The sequence below is a fragment of the Odontesthes bonariensis genome, chromosome 22 (assembly GCF_027942865.1).
Source record: "Odontesthes bonariensis isolate fOdoBon6 chromosome 22, fOdoBon6.hap1, whole genome shotgun sequence".
NCBI classification, from domain to species: Eukaryota; Metazoa; Chordata; class Actinopteri; order Atheriniformes; family Atherinopsidae; genus Odontesthes; species Odontesthes bonariensis.
This window is the reverse complement of record NC_134527.1, coordinates 14,122,983-14,144,835: the sequence shown is the minus strand read 5'-3', so window position 1 is coordinate 14,144,835 and position 21,853 is coordinate 14,122,983. Positions and strand designations below refer to the sequence as shown.

Genomic DNA, 21,853 nt, shown 5'->3' with positions numbered 1-21,853 from the left:
CCTCTCTATCCCTACACACTGATGTGCACTCTCTATCTGACACAACAGAGATGAGCAATGAACGGTTGTGCCTTGCACTGGTTCTTAACAAGTGTGTCGATTCTACATTCTGTGTTTTGGGTACTGGACTAATTAGTGTAGTGCTGGCACACCCTGGTAGAGCAGAGAAGCATTCCAATTGGTGGTTACTCCATTACTGCTGCAGTCTGGTCTGCAGCCAGTTTTGTTTGCCAGAGGGAGAAGAAATGACAGTGAGAGGACACTGAAGCTGCGCCTTAATTCTTAAAAGGACATCGACCATGATAATGTGTCATTATTATGTGTCAAGAAAGAAAAAAGCATTACTAACATCTACAGGATTTACTAATAGCTTCTGCTCAATTTTACCTTTACAGTTCAGTTTCACTGCCCTTATCTGTATCAGTGTAAACACAGATGAGTATTTGGCTGCTAAGCGAAAATAGTTTGCTCTGGGTTTGGTGGAGACTAGCTAAAAGGAAACGCTAATGCTGAATACTGGACATTAGCCAGGCGGATAATTATGGACTACAAAACTTGTGTGCTTGATGTTTATTTCTGTAACTTCAAAATATAGCTCCATATCCTAAATTGTCAAACAAAAAATAAACATTTGGAAGATGTTGCAGCATCACTAAGTCAAGACAAAATTCCTGCATGTCAGTTTCTCAAAGTTCTTTTGATGGATTCCCCCTTTGTGACAATTTGTTGCTCCGCCCCAAACCAATTGTTAACAGAAATTACAACAGCGCATGATGACAGAATTGCTTGTGGAGTTTACAGCTTGCCTAGATTTCTGTATTTGCTTTTAAATGTGACTTGACACAGTCTTTTTTTAGAATTAAAATCCATTAAAATGCCCAACCTCAAAGAATGTGTGTTTTACAACTACAAATTGGATTAAAGAAGCTGTATTTCACATTTGGACAAAACCCTTCAAATGGAACAGCCCATAATTATTCATTTGGTCTAGAAAGACAAGCATCTGATTATCCAGTCCCTAAAATCGGATCCAGATTTAGTTTATGTGAGAGGCAGTCTTACACATGCATGTCTTTGTTGTTCTATATATATGCTTAATACTCACATATGTGTCCCTGATTCGTCACTATAAAGATTTCTGATTTCCTCCACTTTTTCTATATTCTTATTTACATTCTGTATTTATTGTTATTTTTTAATAGTATTATATACATCTATTACATTGGAACTCATCTTCTCTTTTTACCCCTTCCTTTAGTCTTTCCCTTCATAATCACTTCTCCTCCTGAAGATAAAGTCACGTCTTTGCAACATTTCTCCTCCGCTCCCATCTTTATTCTTTCTTGTCCGTCCTTGACTCTCAGCAATGATGTATTATATATATATTTTGGCACACAAGTAAGTGCCCTCCTGCAGATGCACCTGCTCTCCTTTCCTCTCACTCATCTCTCTTCGCCTCTGTCTCTCTTTTTATCAGTCTTTCTGTCCTCCTCTCCAGGTTTCCATCACACTGTCTGTCTTTGTGTGTGTCACTAGGCTGTATCTGATGACAGCTGACATGTGGCAATTTCCTTTTTGTTAATGACAAGAAATGTGCCAATTACCTCTCCGGATGTTTCACTGCCAATCAGACGCTAACGACCTGCGGGTTTGTGTGTGTGTGTGTGTTTGCACGTTTGTGTGTCAGCACTTAGGGTCTTTTGGCATGAAAGTAGGTTGGACAAGTGCTGTATAAGATGTGTTTTTTTCAAACAGAATTTTTCTCATTTGACCTTATTTGTAGGTATTGGCTTACCTTTTCATCTCTCATCTTCTGTTTTGGTACAGAATAAAAGATCGGTGAACTGTTGCTCACTTTTGCGCTCTAACACACTATCCCATTTATGATACGAATTTCTACCATTTTTCCATTCCCTGTCACTTGTTCTCCCTCCAAACCCCTCCATCTGCACTGAAAAGCTCTTTTGTTCAATTTTTAAATACCTTCTTCTATAAAAGTGCTCTTGACATCTGAATGTAGCAGGTTTGGAAAGGCTGCCTCTGTGATTGGTGCAAAATTGGATAACAACTTCTTTGTATCACCTCTCAATTTCTGTTCTTGGATCAAACCTAATGCTTTCACCAATAACTTGTGCTCAGCATGCAATGACGCAAGCAAAAGCAAGAACATATATTCATCTTGTCAAATTTTTTTTAAGACAGTCCATGTTTTCTCTTGTTTGCATCATTTTAATTATTTTATTTTGAAGAATTGCGTTCTCTTACTAGTCATCATGGGAACAAAAGACACACAAAGCAACAAACAGATCAATTACAAATCTTTGTTCTTTAAACTCAAAGATCTTTCTCTCTACTATACTATTTTTTGTTTTGATCAACTATTAAAGATGGTGGAACTGTAGCACAAACATCCTCAAAAAAGACCCCTGCAACCCTTTCTCACTGACTACATTTAGGTCTGCATTCAAATGAATGATCCCTCCATACAATCTGATGTTGTTTAAAATGATAGTCATGCATCATAACTTTAACTTATGTTACATAAAGACACCGTGCCAGACTTATTTACAGTATGTGTACTGTATACAACAAGTAAAACTTTCTGAAATAAACTGTCATAGTTGAAACGTGAAGCAGCCCACTGAGTTGCCCCTGAGCTCCTGTGGTGCGTGGCTCCTGTCCTGAAAGCCATGGCAGATGTCTAACTGCCACCTCAGCAGGTATCAAAACCGATAATTTGGAATAAAATTCTCAACAGCACAAAATTAAGATTAGTAATTCTACATGTTCACCAATTATTGCATGCTTTGCTGGGCTATGCGACTGATAAAGGATTATTTGCACAGACATTTCACAAGAATAATATTTTAGGTGTCACAATGACTTTCTTCGGCCTAAGCATTTAACAAACTCTGGTCTTCAAGGAAGTAGAAAACCATAAAAGAAACATAAAATTGTGACTTGAATACTTCTCCACAGACTACAAAGTGTTACCATTCTACATATGTGATATGATAGTAAAATTAATACAGTATTTAGAACAAACTATGTACCTGTAATTTCTATCAGTATATAAAACAACTTTTCTTATGAAGTCAGGAAGTGATATGACATGCTACAACAATTTCAAATAATTTACAATGTGTTGGTGATTGTTGAACATTGCTTTTAGTAAGAATCCATTGTAAATCATAACCTGCTTTCATATAAGAACCTGCATTTTAACTCAACTGTCTGACTGATTGACTGTTTTATGCATCTCCTATACATTGCAATAAAAGTCATGCTCCACTTGATTGCATGCCTTTCGAATGAGACAGGGGTTTAGTTTCAGTTAGTAGACAGCTTGCGATGGAATTGTATCCCTCCCGGCTCCATGAAATTGATTCAGCTGATTCGTGTTTATGGAGGAAAACACTCATAAGCACTAAATCTGCAGAGAAAACACATCAAGATTCCAGAGGTTTATTGTAAAGCTCTGCTCATATTAAGTTTACACCCTGTGTTTGTTCAGATGTAATTTTGTCATGGGGATCTGTGTGTTATGAGCTGCATTGTGTAAGTGTTGTAGGTCTGATTTGGAAGATGTTAAGTGTGAAATAATTGTGAAATGAAGTATTGACAATATTTTCTTCTCAGCCTCTCCAGTGTGTTTCCACTGGATAATAGAGCAGCCAGTCCTGCAGAGGTGTGATTCTGATGGCATCTCTTATATCTGTCATCTCTAAGACAGAAACTGGGGATGCTGGTGATGCATAATACCCAGTGCACGTTGCAAATCAGTCAGTCTGCTCTTTTAAGAAAGCTCTAACAATACCGTTCCCATAACAGTGGACAATGTGTTGTACATCAAATGCTGTTTCTGTGTAGTTTCCTTAGAAATCGAAAACCAACAGTGGCTGTTTTGTCTTGGCAGGACTCATATCATGTTATTGCCCCACTTTTTGAGTTTCTTTATCTCTCCAGAGAAAGACCCTTTAAAAACGCCCCGCTTATCTTTGCCTGTACTGCTCCTTGGTGTCTTATCTCCCATCAAGCCCTCCTCCTCATGGGCTATGACAATACACAGGAAGCTACCTGTTTGCCAAGCCTCCTCCTCATTGGACAGTCTCTTTGAAGAAAACCAAAGAACCAGGAAATAGTTTTGAATCAAAGTGGCTGCAGAGTGTGAGAAGGCACGTGTTTTTTTTCCCCCCAGAGAGGCTAAACCTTTGCACCTCTTGAAAAGAAAGGGGATCTTGGCAAATTACAGTCAAATAAAGTCTCCAAATCATCCCCTGTTCTGTGATGGAGCTGGGAGTTGAATATCAGTATGATTTAGAGAAATGGAACTCATAAGAAAAGGTCAGAGAGCCTCTCAGCTTTGGCAATTGTGGAGAGTTTTCTTTTCTCCGCTGTCTGACAATGCTGCTTTTACTGTAGTGCTTTGTTCTGGGGGTGAATAAAAAGAGCATGAAAGCTATTGACTTTTTCTAGCAGGACCTCTGAGACGTAAACAACTGTGCTATAATCCTTGCACTCACTGTTATGTGAGAGTTTGGACAGAAACAAGAAAAACTATAGCTGTTTAAAGTGCTTTAAACACATATTTATTTATTTATTTTTAATTTAATGAGTTCAAGTCTTTTCTCACCTCTTCTTTTTTAAATACGTTTTCTGCAGTCTCCCAGCTTGCTGTTTCTTCTCTTTTTGATGTTCTTCTCTCTTTTTCTTAGGTGGAATGGTTAAAAAATGAGGAGGTTATTGACCCTGCAGATGACAGAAACTTCTACATCACCATCGACCACAACCTGATAATCAAACAGGCTCGTCTGTCCGACACCGCCAACTACACCTGTGTGGCAAAGAACATTGTGGCCAAGAGACGCAGCACCACCGCCACGGTCATCGTCTATGGTAACACACTGTCTTGTACTTTTTTAGAAACTTTCAGACAGTTCAGTACAGTTTCATCAACAACATCGATCATCCTCCCTGGCCACATGGCAGGTTTGTGAAGTCAGATGGTACAGTGTACAGGAAGTGTTGAGCTCTGCCACGAGGTTGGCTCGTTTCAAAATAAAACTCATTTCAAAGTCAGTGTGCATAAAACAAATCCATATGTCTCCCACAGTGTGTGACATTCACTCAATGTGTTTCTACTGGAAGGTGTGCGAGCCATGCAAGATTTGTGACCTTATCAACTGTGTGAGAGGCGCTGATGTAGCTAAGCTGTACTTAAAGAGGCTCCTGCTGTGCTTTCACACAGGCTTTGCCACTGCCACCCTAACGTCAACCAGCGTGACTGTACTGCACAGCATGGCTGGGTAGTTAAACTTCAGCGCCTGCTGGAGGCTGTTCAAGAAAGAACAAATGACACATGAAAAAGATGCTCTTCTGAACTCAAGACATTGTTTTTCTGTTTGAAATGACTGTTGGCTTGATAGCTCATTTAACTGTGGCTTACAAAGTTTAGCATGAGCTTGGTTGAACTTCTCATAATACGGCAAATTTACTTCTGGGGATTAATTCACATCGCAAGCTCCCTGTGTCAGACACCAAACTATGTATAGATTTTTACAACTATTGTTGTGAAACATATTGAATGAAGAGGCTGTAGATGCACAGACACAGCACAAAAGTGACCAGATGTGTTTGAAACCGATACTGTCGCCAGGGGTACGTTTCAAATCTATAATTTTCTCATCACTTTTTCCCCATCCCTCATGGGGGGGAGGGGGGATTTATTTTGCTGGCTTTTGTTCTGCTTATCTGCTATTATTACAGGAGAGTGAATATTAAGAATTATGTGGCCTTTTGTGGGATCAATGTAAGGGTGGTGTAGATATGTAAGAGAGATTTTAAGGGACAAGTATTTCTGCAAGACTTTCATGTCACCAACACAAGTCCGTTAGGATTACGCGTCAAAAAAAGTGCTTTGATGTTGGCTCATTGCTTCCATTTTGTAGATGGGAAACTCACTCATTTGAGTGCAGTTGTTGTGCTTATAAGTGTCTTCATACTGCCCCACAAAGCAGTGTGAGAAAACTCAAAGGATAAGGGAGAGTTGCCTCTGATGCTCGTGCTGAAAAAAGAGGATAGGCAACGTGTTTCCAGCCCAACACACCACAAAGACACTGGAAATAGGAGTTGACAACAAAAAGACAGGATGCGGGGGGAGACAATAAGAGGAGGAGAGATGATGGAGTTTTAATCCATGGAGAAAAGAAAGCAGGCGGTAAAGAAATGTAGGGCTTTTGCTGGTTTCCCCTTGAGTCTAACATTCTGGGCTTCACTTGTAAGCATGGCACATTTGAAAGTCAGAGGCTCCAAGGGGCCCACTTCTACCATCTCAAATGCCACAGACTTGTTCTCAGCCACAAGCTCTGGTGTCACTCTGCACTGGATTTAGTCACTGACAGAGATGGATGAGAGAGGGAAGAGAGGCATTAGGAGGAATCAGTGAATGGAAAATGCAGCAATCTGACCAGAATTTACAGTCTGGCTGCACCGCAAAGTAATGACCCAGGATGTCAGGGTCGAAATGCAAAATCAGTTGATACACATTGTGTAATGTGCACATGACTGTAAATCAGGATGTCCAAAAGACTCCAGTGAAGGATTCTGTTACTGCATTTGTATTTTCTGTCTCATAGCTTAAATTTCATCTTATTTTGGATAAATTTATTGTTCATTTTATCAGTTTTGTATCCTGTTATAAAACAAGTCATTGATTATGTTTTTAAAATGCCGTGGAAATGGCTAATTGATCTGCCTGATTTAAAAGGGTGTAGGAAACACACAGAAGTAAATCAGGATAATGTTTTAGCATGCTTTTTGCCGTTTATTTCAGTGAATGGTGGATGGTCAACATGGACAGAGTGGTCGGTGTGCAACAGCCGTTGTGGCCGTGGCTACCAGAAACGCACACGCAGCTGTACCAACCCAGCGCCACTCAACGGTGGTGCCATCTGCGAAGGACAAGGCATTCAGAAGCTGCCGTGCAATCCTCTCTGCCCAGGTATGGCTTAAAATGACAATACTCCCCCTTATTAGTGGGTGGAAAGGGTTCGGGTGCACAAAAATGTGATGCAACTCTATGTTTGCATATTTCGCTCTGTTTGTGCCTCCACGCTTACATGTGTCTCTCTCCCACCTATTCTCGCTTTCTCAATCACGTATCCACTCACCCACTCATGCGCTTATTTGTCTTCATCTTCTCATTCCCCGTTCCGTTCACTCGACCCCCATCTGCCCTGTCTGCTGTGTGATAGTGGATGGCCTGTGGACAGAGTGGACTAAGTGGTCCACCTGTGGGACAGAGTGCACCCACTGGAGGAGGAGAGAATGCGGCGCCCCGGCACCCAAAAACGGGGGAAAGGACTGTGAGGGCATGGTGCTCCAGTCAAAGAACTGCACCGATGGGCTGTGCATGCAGAGTGAGTACCCGACTAATCCTCTGCTACTCTCTCTGACCTGCCAACCAAAGAAAACTCTTCACCCTTTGACCTGGAGTTTTACAGGGCTCTTTCATCACCATGCTGTGTTTCACACTCATAACACTCTCACCTGTCTGTCGCTCAGTTTGTTTCACTTCACTGATGTATTAACAAGGAGAGAAGCTAAAATACATTTTTTGTCTTCTCTCCTTGATCTATTTGTCTTTATTTGCACAAGTGTAAAACAGGAAAACAATGAAGTGATATAAAATAAAATAAAAACACAGCACGTGCGGAAACACTTTTTTAACACTTTTTTGTTACACCCTAAGAAGTACAAAGGACATTTGAACTAAACTGCTTTGATTACAACCGCCGTTTAAAGGATTATTATAAGAGAAAAACTAAAGGCCTTAATTTTAATCTGGAGCTGTCTATTGCATTTACTGGGAGGTGAGCAAGTATTCGACATGGATAGTTAGTATTACTTTGTCTTTAAAGCACCAGGATGCACCAGCATTTTTCATTTTTTGATCATAAATGGGCGAAAGCCAGTTTGTGGCGCAGCCAGATATTTTCCTGCAGGCACGGAGTTGTTTTCTGCTTCTCTTTCTTCCAGCAAGTTAAAAACAGCTACACAGTTCAGTTAAGCCAAGAATCCTGCTCACACTGCCTTATAATATATTTGCATATAAGAATCAGAGGCTTTGATGTTTTTGTGTACTTATGGCAGTGTTAAGTTGCAGTAAGTAAAAACATAAACCTCATGTACCAGAATAATCTTTATTAAAGCTGTCTTTTATGTGCCTTTAATAACAGGAGGAGAAGAAGAGGGAGAAAGCTCCCAACATTGCACAGTAACTGAGTTAAACTGTCGAGTTTAATGACATTCCTCCCCAATAAACATCATTGGAGGTGTTAGACCCAATCACTGTCACAGCTACCTCTGTCATGTGTAAAATCTATTACAGATGGTGATTGTGACACTAATGATATAACAGAGGCTTGGTTGGTAGATGTCTTGAACTTGATACAGCTGGCAAATGCTGTGTGCGGCTGATCTGAGCTTTTGCTGAGCCTCATTGTAAACTGCTACCTGCTGTAAAGTGTCAGTGTGATGTAGTGTGACTTACAGTTGACGCCATATTTGTGATTAATATGCATCTGTAGGAATGGATCTGCATGTTTTCATCCTAAGTAAATATGTCGGTTTATATTTACAGAGGGCAGGAAGCTACAACTTGACTGTTAGGAAACCTTTAGAAGTTTGCGTCAGAGGAATGCGTTAGCTGGTTTTGTTTGTGGAACAGTAAACAAAAACCTCAGGGAATAACCTATGAGAAGGCTGAGACATATTTACCCTTATTTACCTGATTCATCTTAGTATTTTCCCTCCTTCTGCATAACAGCATTATATGTTCAGCCCTTTCTTCCCTGCCCTTGTGCTTGCCCTTTGCAATTCAGGCTATCCCAAAAGCATTAGTTCTTGGTAGATTGATGGCTAGTTTGCCGAGAATATAAAGCCATAATGATATAGATTTAGCATCATTTCAGGGATTGATTTTTTTTGCAAGCTAAGAGGGTGAAGCCACTTATGTCAATGCTAATGACCATTTCCACAAGCATTTAGGAGAACGGCCCATTATCTAAAAGCTCACGTTATGGCAAATATGATTGGGAATGGAAGTTGTGTGCAATCTGAACTCACCTTGGACCGCTGATCTGCTCCCTCTAGTGCAGGGCTGGAATCTGAGCAAATACGTGTCTGTGGATTCCATTGCAGTTTGATCTTATTTTCTGTTGTTTGAATTTATTTAAATCATTTCAATTGCAATCCATCTCAGAAATCTGCCAAAGGAATTTGATACGACCAGAGCTCAAAATAGAACGTTGTTCTCAGCATCCATCACTGTTCACTGTAGAAACACAACTGACCTGAGTCCAAAAAGAAAGAGTTGTGTTATAATTTACTTTGTAGCTTGTTTATCACATTTACACTGTAAGGGAGTTTTGAGTGTTGGATTTAACAAAGTTAAGGATCTTCAGATTGAACTAGAAAGGTTGCACTCTGTGTGTTTGAGAGAACTCCCCAACTCTGACATGTCTCGTTTTCACAGTTCGCTGAGGCTGACCTGTCTACATCTCTGTTTTGCACTCCCCCTGTGGTCTGTCTTTCTTGATTCTGATGTTTTTTTCCAAGCCTTTAGAAACCCTGCTCTCAGACGTGGCATTTTCTTGACATATCGATCCAGAGAAAGGGGAACACAGACCAGCATGTGCACAAGTGTTTTATTGCTGTCAGTCAAGAGTGGACAATTGTGATGCTAAGCTTCATTTCTGTTATTTACACTGAAGTTGAAAGGTCTTGATAAGATGGAAATAAATACTGCTCAGTGTCTTGATTATCAATTTCCCTTAGCAGAGATTCACCACTGAGAAGAAGCGGAAGCTAAGTTTAACCTTTGATAAGTCTGATTATATCATTTGGAGGAAGACGGAGTATTTCCCCAAGGTTGTTAATTTGTCAAACTAAAGGGGTAATGATAAAACACAGAAAATGATTTCTTGTGCTGTGACCTCAACCTCTTCCCACTTCTATGATGTCAGTAAAGAATAATCTTTTTCTTTATGGGTGTCTGAGGTTTCCTTTGGAGCCCAACCACCAAAGCATGCTTTTACTCTGACTTTACAGTAGACTAAGTCAGGAAGAATAGAAACACCACAGGATGGATTCCGTCAGACTGGCCCTTACAGTCACTTCCCCCTTACTCTAACCCAGCATCCCCAATGCCTGATTGCATGCACCAACCCCATCTATCAAACCATTGATTTTCATGTCAGTCCACTTGTCTGCCTGTGGCGTTCTCCCTTTCCAATAAGGACTTCATTGTTTGTATAGTTGTTTATGGATGTCCCAGGGAGAGTGAATATTATGTGGGCTTGTGCACTATCCCTGGCTGCCAGTCTGGCCTGCTTTTCATTGGCAGCAACAAAAGCCCCCCAAAGCCCAGCTGGAACTGAAAGCCCTCTGTGCTGTAGACTTCTTAAATCTTCAAATCACATGTCTCGAATTTTTCAAATCGCTGTCCTTCAGCCTTCTTTCACTCCCTGCTTCCCTAACATAATCATTCCTTTTATCTCGTGCACTAACCGTTCCATCCACCTTCCAGTGACAGATGCAAGGCTGTAGGTTCTATTGACTCTGCTGGAGCCCACACTTTATCAGCTCCTCCATTCCCCTAACCTGCCAGCATCTGTCCAGCTGCTGCTGAGGCACTAAGCCCACTTGATGGATCACACCACTCCGTCACAGAACCTCCATGTTGCCCCTGCTTTTCCCCATCCATCTCTATTCACTATACACAGATATGGAGAGGAGGGGCCAAATCAAGAAAGATCACATCCCTGTGTCATCACTCTTGCTCATAAGTTTGTTGCCGTCTCATTTGTTGAGTTTGTTTTTCTGTTGGATACTTGATTTTCATCATTCCTCTCCCTTTACCACTCCCCCCACTCCCCCCCACCCCCTGCCTCATTTTTCCTGCTCTCTTCCCCATCTCCAACCATTCCTCTTTTCAAGGTTCCTTGTATCAGAAGTCCTCTGAGGCAAAAGACAAGAGTGACTTTGGCAAATCATGTGAGTTATTGTTTATGTCCATCATTACATTTTTTTTCCCTATTTTATTTCTACTGTCATTTTCATGTGTGTTTTTGTCTTTAATTCTTGTTTTTAGTAAGCTGTTCAAAATCTGACTTTGCTGTTATATTCCCCCTGATCATTTATTAGAAAATCATTAGTTTAATACCAATATTTTTGTGTTAATTTTCTTTTATTCCTACTTTGTTTTTTACTCACATATAACCTTAAGACATATTTAGTTTATCCTATTTCCTTTCACATTATATGCCCATTAGCCTGCTGCCTGTTAAAAGTCATGCTCCTATTTTCTAACTCACAGGCGACACTGACATTTATTCTCTTGCTTCATGTGAACTGTAGCAACTTTGCCTCGCCATTAGCTCAGCCAGAGCACCAGGAGAGCAAAGAACACAGGCCTGTTTCTGTCTTTAAAACTATAATGTACTTAGTGAATACTTTTCATGGTACCTTGTAAAGATGTTGTTTGTCTGTGGATTTTGCCAACTTTGGGATTCATGTCTCTTTCTGTAATGATCAGAGCATGTATTGTTCAGAGCTCTGGTGGTGGTTGTTGTGAGATGAAAGCTCCGTTCACTCGATCTTCTTCATACTCCTAAAGATGCTGTGGGACGCTAATGTTTGAAAACTTAAAATACACGTTACTGTGAATAACTTAGTAATACATGAAGTGATCTTCAAAAAGCCTCAAATTATCATCATGTATCATAGATATTATTTTCCTAATTTGAAAAAGAGTAGTGCATTATTTCTTAAATGTACAATTTTCAAGAGAAAGAGAAAGGAGCAACATGCAAAGGTTTATTCATGGAAAATAGATGGGAAAAATAAAAAATGGAGCGGAATTTCATGAAAAGAACACCTCCCCAACCACTAAGCGTATGAATGGATCCATCAAAAATTTCTATGAAAATAGAAAATGACTCCGCTTAACGTATTGAAGAAATAATTTTTTATGACTTTATGACTCTTGGAATTCTTTTTGGCAATCCTGAAAAATCAGAGACATCTTTTACTCACTGAACTATTTACACTAATAGACATTTTGACTGTGGATGCTCAAACATTTTCATGTTAGTTTAGTTCTTTGTGACGCTAAGTGCATGTTTTAGCTTGCTTTCATGCTGCAGAAAGAAATGGGGACGGATCCAGTAATGTGTGAAAGGCAAGTTTCCAGACATCTTAAGTGCCCCCACTGTTTAGTGCAGTTTTGTACGCATCTCGATTATTCTCTGACTTTGCATCTCTCCCTACCTCTGTAAATCTCTGGGCTCTCACAGAGAATGTAGTGTTAAGTAATCTCTTTCATTTTCTTCTCTTATACTTCCTTCTTTCTGACAATGGTTCATGTTCAAAGGGATACATTAATCTAAGCAATACATTTTAATGCGTACACTTAGCAGGTTTCTGCCTTTATCATCAAAGCGCGAATAGAAGATTGTTGGGCTAAGGAAATATGTGTTGACTAACTGCAGGGAGGCAGTGAAATTACATTTTTAGACTTTCATCATTGGCTCCCTGCTCTGTTTTCTGTTTGTGTCTCTGCTGGAAGATGGATTAGAAGACTAACTTATATGAGGATGCATTTTTAAAAAATGGTATCTGAGGCAATGCTGAATAGAGATGGCCAGAGTACTTATATATTTTCCAGAGACTGAGGGAATTAAAGTCTATGTAATGAGACCCATTCAATAAAACTTAGCCCGCTGCTAGAAAACAATCTTCATTTTTAATTGACTGCTTATACTGTGGGTGGAAATGAAGGTCAAACTGAATTTCACTTTAGATTCTTTAAGAGCATGAATTATAATGGGTTTTATACTGACTAAGCACTGAATGCAGCTCATACTTGATTAAATTTAAATCCTATTTAGAAATAAACATTAAATCAAAGGTAGGGAAAAAGAAGCCTTGAGACCACGTATGTGATTACACAACTGAAGACTTTCACTTATTGCAAAAACACTCTGCTGTGGCTTCCCTTGCTCTAAAAACTTCTTTATGCTCCTCTGTGAAAGACAACACGCGAGACATGAGTGCCGTCTGCATCTCTGAGACGATTTACGCTAATGCTCAGCCATCATGCACGTCTTCAAAGTGCTGTACATGGATTTATAGCTGATACTGCCATCTGCTGCAGATTCTGTGTAATTTACTTATAGATTCTATCTTAAAAGAAGGAGTATCTCCAGCATCAAAATGTCTTTGTTCTCTTTTGAATAGTTATGTATTTATGTGCTTTGGTCTTAAACAACCACATGACATGTTCAGTGTACACTGATGTGCACACATGCTCCCACAAGCCCTCTAGGATTCCCTTACCTCTAAAGAAGTGTTTTTCCCCATTTGTCAACCCGTGACACCGAAGGACATTCTTCATCAGGCACCACAGAGAGTTCAGACTGTCAGTCGGCATCCATTAGAAGGCCTGAGCTATAATGAGTGCCTGTCTAAGTCTGTGTTTCTAGCAGCTACATATATCCCTCCATGCCAGGCCAACTAATCACAGAGGTTTCTCTAGCTTGAAGGCGGACAGATGAAAGACGATTTGAGAAATCCAAGCTATGTCAAGATCTTATCTGCAGTGTGTAAGAACAAAGACATAGACAGATTCTGAACTCCAACACGGAGCATGGTAATTTGAAGATGAAACCATCTACATCTCTGTCTTCAGAACTTTTGATTTAGAATCTGAAAAGAGATCAGTGTGTCACTGGGTTATACAGTGGCGGCTGTATTTATTAATTGTCCTGTTTTGTCAGATTTGATCATCATTATCTTGATTTTCTTGTTAATTCTAATCTTTATGAGGCCTTGTGCACGTCTTTCTCTTACACCAGCTTAATTCCTTTTCAAGAAAAATTAAGCTGTGGACTTTGTAAAATGTTTGCCCATTAACATACAAGTAATGACTCTGAAATTTGCTAAGCTGATTTTTCTTTGTTTCTAGAGATTAATTAATGAGTTCTTTACTGTGTAGCATTGTTCAGAATGGAACATTAGGTGGCAAAGGTGAAAGAAGCAAAAGATTTTATATGGGCTAGTAAACTACGTGTGCTGCAGATCATGAATTATTATCCCTCTTAACTTAACTGTTAAGTTAACAATTAATACTGCGCCTTTGGAAGAAAAAAAGAAAAGGTGGAGTAGTTTTGCGTGTTTATTTTCCAGTATGATGGTTATTGCTATCCGGCTCAATCATAAATCAGGATATTAAGCTACTGATAATGGCTTCATCACAACTCCTGCAAATTGAGAGATAAAGCTTTGTCCTTTAGTTCATATAAACTTACGAGATCTTAAAAGATTATTTCTCTGTCTCTGTTTTGTCTTTTCCCCAACCTCTCTTCCAGTGGCCCCCAGTACAGACGATGTAGCTCTCTATGTGGGTATTGTCATAGCAGTGATCATGTGCCTGGTTATCTCCGTCGTTGTGGCACTCTTCATCTACAGGAAGAACCACCGGGACTTCAGCTCTGATATCATTGATTCCTCAGCCCTAAACGGTGGATTCCAGCCAGTCAGCATCAAGACTGCCCGTAAAGGTTGGTTGCATGTCCATGTGTTTCTGTGCCTGCAGTCATTTGACACAGTAAGTCCATCTAATGCTTACTGTAGGATGTTTTGACACATTTGGACAAGAAAACATTTAATCCTTTGATACATTACCTTTATTAAAAGGATAGATACTTTAACATCTAAAATTAGAGTATTTAATCACAAACTTAAACAAATGATCAGAAAGTAAGCAGCCCTTTGGCTTCAGAGGATTGTGTTTCAACTTTTAGTTGAAATAACTTATTTTAGGTACTAACTCCCATTTGAAATGGGATTCTTGTCTGGACTTTATCTCAACCATTCCACAACCTTCCATTTCTTCTTTTTAGCCTTAGGATCACTTATGTGTTGAAAGGTTTAACTCAAGTTAAATTTCAACTTCTTGACAGCTTTTGACAGTTATCTCAAGAAGGAGGACTCATACATGGAAAAGATTCCTTCACCCATCCATTTTCTATACCTGGTTAATCCAATCCAGAGTCACAGGGGGAGTGGAGCCTATCCCAGTTGCCATCAGGTCAAAGGCGGGGCATACCTGGACGGGTCTCCGGTCCATCTCAGGGGTAGAAAAGTTTAAAGAACCCAAAGTCTACAGTTTTGTTCCAGAAGCATTATACATCCGCAGAAAGAGAGTTAGTGTGGCAGCCAGAATATTGTAGGGGCATATTTACCCCTACACCTACTCAAAACAGTCCAAAACCCACTCAATCACTAATTGATCAGGGATGCATGAGAACAGAATGTCTTAAACACAAAATTTTGGGTTTCCTGGAGACTTCTTTTTGCATCAGCCACACTGTTCTTGAGCTGAATTTGCCATGGCAACGAGGTCTGGACAGACTGTAGTGAAATCTACTTATGGATGATTTTCTCTACAATGTAAAGATTTATTTCAGATAACTCAGAGATTTTGTTTAAATTTCCTGTCAGATCGAAAGGGATCTATAACCCTTTTATCTTTATTGAGGGCTGAAGAGAGTTCTTTAGATCTTGGCAGTAAGACTCTACACCATAGACGTAAAACTCGGGCCCAAGGACCAAATCTGGTCCACAGTGTAATTATATTTGGCAAATGTCTACTTGAGCTGGCCCCCTGGTAGACAGCGTATGCACCGCTAATACTACAAATCACAAAATTCTCTGCTGGTGCGTTGGTGCCTCAATCAAGAGCCACAAGGGCCCCCTCCTCTGCTAAGATTCATTAGTGACTTTATGCTACTAGTCTCATCTCATTTAAAAAAAATTATTTAAGAAATGAATGCCACAGATTTGTCTTTTATTGGACGATTAATTTCACACGTGTTTCATTCATTTATTAACATTTATGAAAATGACTGAGAAACAGTTGTATCACCTTTATCGGTAACCACAGTTCAGATCAAATGTCTGTGTTCAAAAAGGCAGTGTGATGAATTCAATCAGTAAGCAATATTTGATTGAACCAGACTTCAGCTTAGTCCTACCTACATCCGTGTTGTGAGAAATTTGGAGGAGCTTACATTAGCAACCCATAACATAAAGCTGTAAAGATATGATTGACTCAGTTGCTAGGGCAGCAAATGATGTTGATGTAAATGTGCTCTTTTGACTGTAGATGAGCTTGTGAGAGATCAGAAGACAGCACATTTATGTGAGTGACATGGTGAAACCAATTAAGTTCATGTTGTTGTGATGGGAGGCCACCTATCGCCCATTATTAAGGCCAAATCAGGCCAGTTTCTACATTGGATTTTAAGTTGCGATTAGATTTAGGCTGGTGACGCAGGACTAAAAAGTAAGACCACAGGGATGAGACTAGATGGCAGAGTGCAGGACTGAAATATAGCTGCGAAATAAACCAGTCAGAGTAAATGTGTTGTAAATCATTCATTTGGGATTTTAGGAGGAGAAAATAGACAAATTGAAAAAGAGAATGAATGAATAAAACAGACAGCAGAAACAGGAAGAAAGATCTTAGATGCTGTACAATTCAGAAGGATGGACTCCGCTTGTAAGTAGAACCGCTTGGGTAGACAGTGTTCAGTTGGTATTTGAGCTGAAATTCTGATGTTCTTGTAGCCCAGCACCATAACTGTTTACAAGCAGCAAGCTTTTATATTGCAGAGTTCACCATCATTTTCTTAGCTAGAAGAACAGCACACAGATCAGCTGTCATTTTTGAACCATTTACAGGTAATGTAACACTGTTGTCTTGTTACGGTGCATGTTCTGCTGGGAAAATCTGTATCCTGGCAACCTGGATTTTCACTTTGACACTTGCCACCTACCTAAACATTTCTGCAGACCAGACACACCTCCCACATATGACAACAGGACTCCCTTACAGTAATAGCCTCCTCCAGCTGGGACAGCAGGCCAGCAACTTCTTAGAAAGGACTAAAAAAACTCAAGACAAAGGCTGAGGTGTTCACCCAGCCTCCAAACCTCCCCAGATAACAATATGATGTGATCTGAAGACATCTGTGGGAATTAAGCCCAATCCACAGAGACACCACCCCACAGTCCACAGGGCTCAGAATATCTATTTCTAACGTCCTGGTTCCAGACACTCCAGGACTCCCTCAGATGGTCTTTGTCCATGCCTTGACTGGTTTGAGCTCCTTTCCTAGCATTAGGAGGACTTACTCAATACTTTGCAGTGGGTCATAATGTTAAGACTGATTGGTGTATATTACAGCGAAAAATGAACACTTACAACCATGTCTTTGAATATTTTCTTTAATGCTTAATATTTCAGAAATACAGTCAAGCAGCAGTTCTGCTGACTACTGCCAACAAGTTGCTTCTTTGTGCTTATTTTGGTTTCAAGTTGGTTTCTTCCCAATTTGCTGCTATATATCCCAAGACGTTAATTTGTCTTCACAAGCATTCCTGTCTTTTCTTTTTCAGCTGATCTCCTGACATCTCCCCCTGACCTGACGTCAGCAGCTGCCATGTACCGCGGCCCAGTTTACGCCCTGCATGATGTGGCTGACAAAATTCCCATGACCAATTCCCCTCTGTTAGACCCTCTTCCGAACCTGAAGATTAAGGTATATAACTCCTCGGGGTTAGTGACACCACAGGACGACCTCGGAGGAGAGTTTTCCTCTAAACTTTCCCCCAAGCTGCCGCACTGCCTACTGGACAACGATGGCACAATGGGCCGTCGCACACAAACGCAGACGTTGCTTCGCACCAGGGATCCATCCTGCACCGCTGTGGGCTCCTTCAGTTCACAGGGGGGGCACCTCATTGTGCCCAACTCAGGTACAACACAGAACAATAACGCAAATTGTTTTCAAATTTGTGCATTTTCATATGTAATTCAGCGCATATCCATGTTACTGTTAAGCCTTCACAAGAGCTTGTATGAGGGCCACTGGACTTCGTGGATCTTGAAGATGCTCCACCTCTTATCTGAATCAGAATTTTCATGGACGTTATTAAGCCTTGTGTTTTCAACCAGTCAGTTTTTTCGTAATAGCTTTTCCATTAGTGTGAGCCTGACATGAGATGAGATCTTCTCTCTGTGTTCTTAAAGGGTCATTCTTGCTTTAGAGCGAAGGTGCACGCGGTGATCTCATCACCAAATGTTTCGCGTGAAGAAAAGTGCGTCAAATGTGATAACTTCCTGGTGTCTCTGCTGATTGTTTGGCAATATCCAAGATGTCACTATGTCTAGCCAGGAAATTATGGTTGATGCTAGATTGGATCAGCATTGCTGTCTGACCGAACCTAACCCTAACCAAATATCACACACTGCATCTGGCTGATCTTGTATCAGTGGGAAATTATCTGGCACACAACCCCCAAACACCTCTTCCGATTTTCACACATTAATTCAAAAAATCTTGAACACAGATGATAGGACTTAATAAAATGTATTTTCTCTGTGATTATCACATTCAGTGACAGTGTAATAGTGAGATGATGTATTTTTGATATGAAAATTAAATATTGCACTTTTAAGATAACACAACGTGGCCTACAGATACATTAGCTAAACTTTGAAGGAAAATTATCAATATTAGCTGTAATATTTTTCGAAAGAAAATGTGTATATACATTCTACCTCGAGTCAATGTACCAGCCAGCTTAACTTTTTACTACAAATGCTGACATTTCTGATGGTGCCTCAGCCCAAGATTTCATTAGTTGAACGGTGTTTGAGACATTTTGCCTTCACGCATTTTTTTTAGATACAAAGCAGATTCATTGTCAGATCTGTGACTGCAAACTGCCTGACTTTGAGGCAAAGTGTCCCCTGACAAAAACATAATCGCCACTGTGTCTTCTCCACAGTTGGTTTGAGATTCCTCAACCGACAAGATATTTTTGGCCTGTGTCAACATGTCTACTGTTACTGTAGCCAGACCAATCAATCTTCAACGTATCTTTCTAGACCACATTATTTCAAAAGACCTTTGCCTGTATGTTAAATGGTAAACCACCGTTTTTCTCTTCGTGTCTATTTGTTCGGACTTTAGTTGCATGTGTTGGGACACAAACAGCTGTAAAATCTTCTGCAGATCATTTTAGGGAGTTATGGCGCTCATGAGGACTTGTTTTTGTTTGTGATGATCTGACAGACTCAGAAGCATCCAGAGCCTTTTTTTTTCTGAAAGCGTCATTGAATTCTTTAGATCTTGACCTAATGACCTTAGTGCTTGTTTGTAAAGACATGTCGAGAAAGTCATCGGTTTCCATGGAATGTGCTAAGGTTTTTTGAAAAATTGGATTTTCATTTCATTCTAACAGCATCACAGTTATCAATGCACACGGTGAAATGTGCCAAAACTAAGACTGTTTATGCTTTTTTTCAGAAATGCTTACCAAACTTTTGCATTTTTGCATTCAGGATAAAAACTACAGTGTGCACAGTATACATAGCGTTCAACTTGCAGAACTGAGCTGTCACGAATATACTTTATCATCTCCACCAGGAAAACATGCAGTCAGATGTGACTTTGAAGTAATTTGCTTTGCCATATGCAACTCATCAGTGTATTGACTGTGCACAGTATGACAACAGTTGATGGATACCTGAGGTACTTGCACTGGAAGCACTGAAGTAGAGGTGTTCTAGTTTCAGGCAGCTTACATTAGCCATGCTGTCTTCACTTCAAACACATGCCTGCTGTAAGTAACATGCCACAGATGCATGTTGACAGGCATGGACAAACTAGCTGTGACATTAACGGATACACAGACTTCTCACATTTCTTACCCTTTTCCATCCTGATACTTGTAAAATATTTTCAGCCGCTGGTCGTGCTCAGGCACCTCATGTTACATAGGCTGAGGTGGAAGAAAGCACATTTGATATTTGATCTGTTTGCATGTCTGGGTAATGAAATATTTTGTGGCACAGTGTGGCTATTTAGTATTTAGCATTTTAAAATGCATTTCTCATGTTTTTACGGCTTTGCTGTGAGGCAGAGTAGCAAGACGTCGCAGAGTTGTGATTGGCTTTGCTCGCAAGTGACAGAAGCTGTCTGTCACTTTTGAAAAGTTGACAAGGACATGGGAAATCAATGAGCTACCTGAGAAACCCCATCCTGAAACAGAGAAAGAGATAAAACACAGTGTTTGTTTATATATGCGCATGTATATGCATGGGGGAATTTGGGGGATGCGTTCCAAAGAAAAAAACACACCAGATGGGACATCATATCAAATCAACCTGAGACAGAAAAATGGAAATCATGTCAGCTGTAGCAAAATGGGAATGTTACGAAATGAAGAGAGATCATTGGTTTTAAAAATGAAATGCCACATCATTTCTTAATTAAGTGTTTTATGTTTACTTGAGGAAATTTGCAATTATTGAGATTTTTTTTTATCAGAGAGAAAAACGTCACTTTTCCGTTGGGATTCAAATGTATTTTTACTGATATATTGCATAAACTTAGAATACCTTTCTCTAGGAGACTCTGCTGTTGTGTCACTATAGCATGTGGCAGTCGCTCTCAATCCTGTACGATGCAGCTCTGTCTTAGCCTGACCTTCTTTCTTTTCAACAGTACATCGTCATCGAAGATGATAATGTTTGTGTCTATCATTACCCCACAATGCATGGATATCATTTAACAATCAATCTCCACGATGAATTCCTGGAAAAATGATGCACTCTTAGCTTTTTTATGGAGACCAGGACTCTAGCTCTCCTGTCCTCTGCATCACTTGATGCTCTCATATTTAATCCTGCTCTTCAGGCATTGCTATCCAAGTGCTGGAACTCTTGCTATGTTTACTGTTTTGCTCATCGAATAGCTGCCATTTTCCATGACTCACAAGACACTGGGCAGCACTATTTCCATCCACGTCTCACAATGAGGGCAAACTGAAAACAACAGTGACTCATTATCGTCTTCTAAGATATGGAGTGGCATTACAAGATGGATTGGCTGGGGCTAACTTCATTAAAAAATGCTGGCAACATCTCTTTTTTCATATTCTCATGTTTTTATCTTGAACCTTCAAGCACTATGTTTTCAGTCAAGATTCAGCTAAACAAAACAAACCATAAACACAATGATGACGTAGTAAATATATCCCTCTGAATTGTATAAATGTTCCTTTGGTGTGCCACACCAATACCAGTCCAATGAAATTGATTTGTGTTTCTATCTGTTCACGTACTTTCCAGGGGTGAGTCTGTTAATTCCAGCGGGGGCCATTCCTCAGGGTAGAGTCTATGAGATGTATGTGACGGTTCAAAGGAAAGACAGCATGAGGTACGCAGTGCTGCTTGTCACATCAACACCCCAACACCCCGGAGCTGTGTTTACCCCTGTCTGCTCGGCCATGTCATACATGCACTGAGACCGCTGTCACACTGTCACTGAACACCATGCGTGTCTTTCTCCTTGTGAACTTCAAGGCCCTTGGTGGAAGATGGCCAAACGGTGCTGAGCCCTGTGGTGAGTTGTGGGCCTCCCGGGGCCCTGTTGACGCGGCCCGTCATCATCACCATGCACCACTGCGCCGTGTGTGACGGCCAACAGGATTGGCTGATCCAACTCAAGAGTCAGTCACAGCAGAACCAGTGGGAGGTGAGTTGTGGGTAGATTCTAATGTCTGTCAGCATGGTCAGATTTGAACATTGAAACATTGAAATGATGATTAATTCATCCATTGAATAATTTAAGAAAGGTCTGGTTTGTGTTGCTCTGTGTTGAGCAAAGAACAAAGCGGAGAGATATTGCGAGATACAAAATATCGATGTGGCGTTGGA

General features: G+C 40.3%; 1 protein-coding gene across 3 annotated transcripts in view; it reads left to right on the top strand.

The window, feature by feature from the left end:
* The window catches only part of unc5cb (unc-5 netrin receptor Cb), a 120,417-nt gene that overhangs the window by 86,916 nt on the left and 11,648 nt on the right, over positions 1-21,853 (top strand). Inside the window, exons 5-12 of one of the 3 annotated variants that reach the window (XM_075456534.1) lie at positions 4,716-4,896; positions 6,833-7,000; positions 7,254-7,418; positions 10,999-11,055; positions 14,430-14,621; positions 17,524-17,883; positions 21,266-21,353; positions 21,500-21,671. In XM_075456534.1, coding sequence (XP_075312649.1) covers positions 4,716-4,896; positions 6,833-7,000; positions 7,254-7,418; positions 10,999-11,055; positions 14,430-14,621; positions 17,524-17,883; positions 21,266-21,353; positions 21,500-21,671 — 1,383 coding nt within the window. The remainder of the gene's footprint in view (positions 1-4,715; positions 4,897-6,832; positions 7,001-7,253; positions 7,419-10,998; positions 11,056-14,429; positions 14,622-17,523; positions 17,884-21,265; positions 21,354-21,499; positions 21,672-21,853) is intronic. The other 2 variants (XM_075456535.1, XM_075456536.1) reach the window with 2 other exon arrangements.